Here is an 8,058-nt window from a genome sequence, read left to right on the forward strand (position 1 = left end):
CAAGGAGAGGTTGTAAATGGCTGTTCTGCGCAAGCTCTGAGAACGTGCCCTGGAATGCTGTCCAGCCTCACGGCCTTGTGAGTGTTTACCTGATTACCGAGATCCACCAGTCCTCCGGATCTGGGGTGGCCCTGATTCACGGCTCTGTGTTGTTTTTGTAGAAGCGTGCATTAAATTAATTGAGTTCTTCTGGTAGAGAGGCATCATTGGGCTGGGCCTTCCTTTGTAATCCGTAATGGACTATTGCCCCTGCCACATGCGGTGGGCGGCGGAGTCTATGTAATAGGATTCCAGCTTGTTCCTATATTGTTCTTTTGCTTGTTTGATGGCTCGGTGGAGATCGTAGTGGGACTTTGTGTCCTCAGCCGTAGCCTCGGTGTTGGCTGCGATAGCCCTTTGTGCGGTAAACCTGTTTTTTAGTTTAGCGCCAACCTCTGTGTTAATCCAGGGCTTTTGATTGGGGAAGTGAACCGTCACTGTGGGGACAACGTCGCTGATGTATTTCCTAATGAAGCCATTGATGGAGGTGGTTAGCTTGTCGATGCTATCAGCGGAGTACCGGAACATATTTCAGTCAGCTCTAGCAAAGCAGTCCTGTAGCATAGCCTCCGATTCGGAGGACCATTTCTCCATGGAGAGCATCACAGATACTTCCTGGTTAACCTTGTAGATAGGAAGCAGGAATATAGTCATTATCTGATTTTCCGAAGGGGGGACGTGAAAGTGCCTTGTATGCTTGCTTGCGGATAGAGTAACAGTGGTCTAGGACTTTATCGCCCCTAGTGGAGAAGGAGACGTGTTGATGGAACGAACCAACCCAGATACAGGTTTCTGGGATTATGTTCGTTATTAATTCTCTCCCCTTCCCACCTCCCACAATCCCAAATCCCCAGCCAGCACCCAGATGCCGGTTTCTGAGGGTTTGTAAAAGTCTGCTTTAACGATCGTCTTCCTGTGAATGACTGGAACAAGGCGCAGCATGAGACGTATTCATGATATTTTATTAAAATCAGAACACTAGAACAAAAAACAACAAAGAGGAAAACGAACAGTTCTGTAAGGAAACTAACAATACAGAAAACAACTACCCACAAAACCCATGTGGGCAAGAGTTTGATTCCCAATCAGAGACAATGATAGACAGCTGTCCCTGATTGAGAACCATACCCGGCCAAAAACAAAGAAATACAAAAACATAGAAAAAATAACATAGAATGCCCACCCTAATCACACCCTGGCCTTACCAAAATAGAGAATAAAAGCCTCTCTACAGCTAGGGCGTGACATCTGCAGAGTGCAGGTTTAGTCATGAGATGACATTGCACTTTGCCATGTCATATAACACATGGGGTATTCCAAATGGAAAATGACCCCAAGCATACTTCCAAAGTTGTGGAAAAAGGGCTTAAGGACAACAAAGTCAAGGTACTGAAGTGGCCATCACAAAACCCTTACCTCAATCCCACCGAAAATGTGTGGGCAGAACTGAAAAAGCGTGTACGAGCAAGGAGGCCTACAAACCTGACTCAGTTACACCAGCTCTGTCAGGAGGAATGGGCCAAAATTCACCCAACTTATTGTGGGAAGCTTGTGGAAGGCTACCCGAAACATTTGACCCAAGTTAAACAATTTAAAGTCAATGCTTCCAAATACTAATTGAGTGTATGTAAACTTCTGATCCACTGGGAATGTGATGAAATAAATAAAAGCTGAAATAAATAATTCTCTCTACTATTATTCTGACATTTCACATTCTTAAAATAAAGCGGTGATCCTAACTAACTGATTAAATGTCAGGAGTTTTGAAAAACTGAGTTTAAATGTATTTTGCTAATGTGTATGTAAACTTCCGACTTCAACTGTACACTGTATATAGTGCAACATCTCCGCCAATGCCACTATAATCCATTCTACTGCAAATCATTAACATGAGGACATAAATGCTGTAATGCTCTTTGGCATTAACCAAATGCAAATCATCTTTTCCACATACTAAATGTCAGACTCAAATGGAAACCTCTGGAGCATGATAAAAATACATCTGCAAGAAATGCTCTGGTTATATGGAAATATGCAAACAAGCGACAGCTTGTTCTTGCATGTTGCAGATGCCAAGTTCCCTTCCAAGGTGTTAAGGGAAAAGAACGGTACTTTAATCCCATCTGAGGTTTCTTTTCCTGGGGTAAGATGCCTGGAGTAATGACTCATCCCATGGGTGCTATATAGTGGTACTTTTGTCGGTCCTGCAGACTCCTACTGTTGATGGAAAATGCATGAAGTTGAGTGAAACTTAATACAATGGTAAACTGAGTATGTGCATAAAAGGAACAATGGACTGTTGCTTTTAGGGAAAAGGACAGGAGATTTTCTTGCAAGACATCAGTGTGTGAGACAAAGACAGGTCTGTTCAGGGAGAATGTTGTCTGGGTGTCAAGCGATAGATCATATTCTACGAAGTGACGTTTCTTTGCAACTTGTTGTCTTAGTAACATAACAGGTACAGATAAATAGCCATTCTGTGTGTCAATCTATATTATCAGGAAACATGGAAAAGCTCACCTGTCAAAGTTAAACTGTGTGTGTTGACTGATTGACTGACCTACCTGGGGCTTATAGAAGCAGGTGTGTCTGTGCTTTCTACCAGACGCTATTTATGGGAGAGGAATTCCATCTGTTTACAGGGTGTGAACTTCTATATGTTTGTGCAGGCAGACACCATATATAGAGCAAGATGGGGGAGGGTGGAGTTGCACAGCAATAGTATATTTTCAATATCCACACATAAAGCACATATCTATCTATCCTCCTCCATCTCCTGCATCCTAGCGTCTGCCCGCAGGGTGTCAAAGTGGGTGGAGGAGTCCTGCCCTGCCCTACATGAGGTAATGCTTACCTGTATTCCTCCTTTCTGCCTCTCCCACCCATGTCCACCACCCACCCTCCCTCCCTCCCTCTGCCCTGTGCAGCATAAAAAGAGAACAGTTGCTGGGCCGTGCACCACATTCTCTCTCCTCATCCCAGGCAGGCAGACTCGCTCTCAGCAGCCATGTCCTTCTCCAGATCTAGCATGTCCTACAGCAGCAGCGGCGGTGGAGGCGGAGGTGGCACCATGTCCATGAGGTCTGGTGGTGGAGGTGGAATGGGTATGGGCTCCTCCCGCTTCTCCTCGATGGGTGGTGGTGGTGGAGGAGGAGGAGGCCGAGTCACTGCCATGAGGGCCGGCAGCGTGTATGGAGGAGCAGGAGGCTCTGGGGTGCGCATCTCTAGCTCCTCGTTCGGTTCCGGTGGTGGAGGTGGTGGAGGTGGTGGTGGTGGCGGTTATGGTTTCAGAATGGGAGGGGGCGGCGGCGGTGGCGGTTTTAGTTTTGGCATGGGTGGGGGTGGTGGGGGTGGTGGTGGCGGCGGTGGAGCCGACCTCCATGTGTCGGTCAATGAGAAGGCCACAATGCAGAACCTGAACGACCGCCTGTCCACCTACTTGGAGAAGGTGCGCATGCTAGAGGCGGCCAACGCCGAGCTGGAGCTGAAGATCCGTCAGTTCCTTGAGAGCAAGACGTCCCCCAGCGCTCGCGACTACTCTGGCTTCTACGCTACTATCGCCGACCTTCAGGACAAGGTATGTGACGTGTCTCCTAGACGGCAAGAGCACTCAATGATGAATGTTATGACTATGAATATTGGACAATGCAAAATTACATTTTTTTTTATTCAACCAAAATTGGTTCAACCAAGATATTGCACCAAAGATAGATGCAAAGACAGTATGCCTATTTTTAGCTGCAGCATTGAAAATAAAGCAGATAATTGACGCTATTCCTTCCTCTCTCTTAAGAGCCCCTAGGCGATTGCAAAGGGTGCCATGCTTTACGATCATAACGACCACAGGTTCCCTGTAATGCTTCCAAGAGCTCTAATTTACAGTGCAGCTGAAACTCAGAACTAAATGATTACAGTGTGGTATCACTGTTTGTGTGTACTGTATTAGTGGGAAATTACATGCATACCCCATCCTGAAATGTTTTGCCATCCTCCACCTCTCAGATCCAGGCTGCCACCTGCTTGAACGGAAGCATCTATCTCAGCATCGACAACTCAAAGCTCGCTGCAGACGACTTCAGAAACAAGTAAGTACATCCAACACCATCCACAGATACAGTACACTGCTGGTACATTACATTAACCACTTGGAATAACCCCAAATCTGTAAAAACTCGCATACTGTTTTTTATTACATTTTGTGTTGAATCTACAAAAATAGAAACCAAATGACATTACCCTTCACCTCCACCATAACCACACCCTCCCAACAGACATATCAGAAGCCTGGTGTTACTTTCTGTTATTTTCCCCAAACTTAATGGAATAATAGAATCTATAACCCCCCTGCTATTCTCACAGAGGAACACATTCAGGCAGTTCTTTGACCTAAACTCTCTCCATCTCTCAGGTATGAGAACGAGCTGGCCATGCGTCAGTCAGTGGAGGCGGACATCGCCGGGCTGAAGAGGATGCTGGACGAGATGACCATGGCCAGATCTGACCTGGAGATGCAGATTGAGGGACTGAAGGAGGAGCTCATCTATCTCAAGAAGAACCATGAGGAGGTGGGTGTGGGCTGATGGGACATATCCATACAGTCCCTTAATGTATTACATCTATTGACCATGTCACCCTGCTATGGGTCTTCACTAGAACACCATTGCTGGCTTTCAAGCACATCTGTATCAAGCAATGGTGTTCAAATGTATAATGAAGACAGGGCAGGTCAAGTTGTTACCATCAGGCAGAGGTTAGGCACTTTTTAATTGTTTAAACTCACCCCTATGTTTTTCTCCAAAGGAGCTGCTGGCCATGAGGACTCAGATGACTGGACAGATCAACGTGGAGGTGGACGCAGCACCACAGGAGGACCTGTCCAGAGTCATGGCTGAGATTCGTGAGCAGTACGAGGCCGGTAGTGCCAAGAACCAGCGCGACCTGGAGGCTTGGTTCCAGACCAAGGTAGAACCTTTAGAACCCCTAAACTATGTTCATGGTGTAGATGTTCCTTTACTTCTAGTTGGTAACGTTGTCACATTCTATCATGAGCTGAAATGTTGGTTTGTTTCTGTGATGATTGACCACTTATTGTGTTTTACAGACAGAGACGTTGAACAAGGAGGTGGCGTCCAGCACAGAGGTTCTCCAGACCTCCAAGTCAGAGATTTCGGAGATCCGTCGCACACTGCAGGGCCTGGAGATTGAACTGCAGTCACAGCTCAGCATGGTGAGCTGTAATTATTTACACAGACCACAGTTTAGGGCACACAACTTCCTTCAATAATCAGCATTTGACTCTTTCATCATTCTGTTTACCAAATCTCAAGTATCTCACTTTCACCTGGACTCTTCCACTATCCCTTAAGATGTTATAGCCAAGCACCTCTACATTACTATAGCCAACCTCTACCTGACTACACATTCAATTACGAGAGCTAACTTTTTCAGTATGACAGTAAACATTTCAAATTCCAAACCTACTCCCACAGTTTTTGACCCATCATCTCTATCTCTCCCGGCCAATAGAAAGGCTCCCTGGAGAACACGCTGGCGGAGACTGAAGGCCGTTACTCCATGCAGCTGGGACGCCTCCAGAACCAAGTGACCAGTCTGGAGGAGCAGCTAGTGTCTCTTCGCAGCGACATGGAACGCCAGGGCCAGGAGTACAAGATGCTGCTGGATATCAAGACACGCCTGGAGATGGAGATCGCTGAGTACAGGAGGCTGCTGGACGGAGAGGCTAGCGGGTAAGGCAGGATGGAATTGGATGTCTCCCTCAACATTTCACTTTAAAAACAATGTTCATTTGAAATTTACCTTAGTATCGGCCATGGTTACTTTTGACATGAATCATCAGCTATGTGATCTTTAATAGATACTTATTATGATCATAGATGCTAACTATGCTCACCATTGTTTTCTCTTCCTCACAGCCTTGGCCTCAGCTCCTCGAAATCTGGCCACAGCTCCTCCAGCTCCCACATCAGCTCGTCTAGCTCCGGCGTCAGCTCCGGCCTAAGCTCTGGCCTCAGCTCCTCCAGCTCTGGCCTCAGCTCCGGCCTCAGCTCCTCCAGCTCCGGCCCCAGCTCATCCACCTCCACCACACGCAAGGTGGTGATCGTCACAGAGGAAATGGTGGATGGCAAGGTTGTCTCCTCAAGTGAAACCAAACACACCACTTAAGGTCCCACACACACAGCGAGTACTGCAGTAAGCAACAGGTTAACCCCATACAAATATAATTGCTAGACTGGGTATAGGAAATGAGAGGCCATCACATGGAATATTGCTGCTCCCCAGTGCTTTGTTCATGCAACCTAAAATTCAACGTTTCAACTTATACAGTGTCTTCATAAGATGAAAAATCCCTGTCTTCCTTATCTGTATTATTTGTTTAGGCCAGCTTGGGTTAACTGTAGTTAAAGATGTGCATATCGTCCTCCTATTCTTTCTAGAATGGCTAAAGCCCCTCAGACACCCATCATGGTACATTGACTTGAATGGGGATTTATTTTCTGGCAATTCTATTTCTATGGTTAACACCTCCAGAACAACATATTCTACTACATTTGGATGGGACACCAACAACAGACCCCATTGTGAATACAATAAAGATGCTCTGACTTGCTGACACCATCATTCTGTCTTCTGTGTCTTTCAACTTGATGTATCTGATCTGGCATGCTCCTGTACATCTGACTCTCATATAGGGTGTCATCTTGTTTACGTGAGGCAAATTCTATGGTCTTGAGAAAGCATATGTGTCAGAATGATCTTGAATAGTGTAATTTATGACATTCCCTTCTGCTGAGTTGAATTTAATAGTTGGCAATATAGAAATGTGAATAGAAGAAGTCTGATTGCTAGTGTCACGAACCGGCTCGTAACCAGTTACAAAGAGGGTGTTGCGTTTACGCACTGAAGGTAGGTGAGGAGTCAAACGCAGGAGAGCAGAGATGTCAGTGTAGCGTATATTTTAATCAGGGCAAGTCCAAAAACACAGTACAGTACAATACCCCAAAACAATGGGAAGTAACAGTATTCTCGTAAGGCGCAAAAACACAACGCACCTTACTATAATAACCACACGCGAAATACACTGAGGAAAGCCTCCACAAGCAACAAGAAAAATTATCCCGCACAAACCTAAGCGGGGAAACAGGGGTAAATATACACACATAAATTAAAGCAAATGAAAACCAGGTGTGAATGAACCAAAGACAAAACAAATGGAAAAGGAAACATGGATCGGTTATGGCTAGTAGGCCGGTGACGCCGACCCCCGAGCACCTACGGAACAGGGAGAGGAACCACCTTCAGTGGAAGTCATGAGGGAGACAACGTGGAGATAAGGAAAAACAAAAATATATTTCTTAACTAAATATTTCTTAACTAAAACTATATACAAGTAACAATGGGGTGTGTAGTCAGTATTCAGTAGTGTAAGTGAGTGGTTGCATGCATAGATGGTGAAAATGAGGGGTGTTGAGAGGTGCCAAAACAAACAAACCACAAAATGCCACAACCAAAAATAACAGTGTGTCTGCGTGGAGAGAGTCTCCTCAATGAACGGGGAAAGGTGCACTTATCCCCGGGACACACCCGAGCCCAGGTGCGTCCCACCTCGCTGACGACCCTCCCGGCTCCGCCCCCTGACATCCTACCAAGGAAAACGAGCAAAGAGAAAGAATTCGGCAGACAGAGTGGCAGGGCTGCCACACTTGCTGTCGGCAAAATTACATCATTCTATCTCTATTAATCAAACTCTCAGTTTTTCAAGCATTAGATTCAGAGTTATATACTGTATGGAGAGTGTTTGTGGAGTCAACTCTAGTGCTGGACACCATGTTTTGGTGGAAAGATGTCGAATTGAAATCAAGTCATATGAAATGAGAACACAAAATGTATCTGCTATGACATCCATACTCACAGATTCATATAGTCAGTCTATTATAAAGCATTCATATCTCTGAAACAAGTGAAACCACACAGCCCATTCTCATTCAACCACATAATCTT

The 8,058-nt window shown here is 45.6% G+C and overlaps 1 protein-coding gene across 1 annotated transcript; it reads left to right on the top strand.

Annotated features, from left to right (window-relative positions):
- The first annotated feature begins 2,990 nt into the window (after positions 1–2,990).
- LOC139370417 (keratin, type I cytoskeletal 13-like) lies at positions 2,991–6,678 on the top strand. Its single transcript, XM_071109883.1, has 7 exons — positions 2,991–3,616; positions 4,042–4,124; positions 4,448–4,604; positions 4,840–5,001; positions 5,141–5,266; positions 5,566–5,786; positions 5,973–6,678. Exons 1-7 carry the CDS (start codon positions 3,047–3,049, stop codon positions 6,220–6,222), a joined length of 1,569 nt encoding a protein of 522 aa, XP_070965984.1. The 5' UTR covers positions 2,991–3,046; the 3' UTR covers positions 6,223–6,678.
- The last annotated feature ends 1,380 nt before the right edge of the window (positions 6,679–8,058 follow it).

The sequence above is a fragment of the Oncorhynchus clarkii genome, chromosome 17 (assembly GCF_045791955.1).
Source record: "Oncorhynchus clarkii lewisi isolate Uvic-CL-2024 chromosome 17, UVic_Ocla_1.0, whole genome shotgun sequence".
NCBI lineage: Eukaryota > Metazoa > Chordata > Actinopteri > Salmoniformes > Salmonidae > Oncorhynchus > Oncorhynchus clarkii.

What these genes read in the sequence shown, in the direction of transcription:
- LOC139370417 (XM_071109883.1), top strand. Translation starts at nt 3,047, where the DNA reads ATGTCCTTCTCCAGATCTAGCATGTCCTACAGCAGCAGCGGCGGTGGA. An exon ending in GCAGACGACTTCAGAAACAA is followed by an intron (nt 4,125 to 4,447) that starts GTAAGTACATCC and finishes TCCATCTCTCAG; the next exon opens with GTATGAGAACGAGCTGGCCA. An exon ending in CTGGACGGAGAGGCTAGCGG is followed by an intron (nt 5,787 to 5,972) that starts GTAAGGCAGGAT and finishes TCTTCCTCACAG; the next exon opens with CCTTGGCCTCAGCTCCTCGA.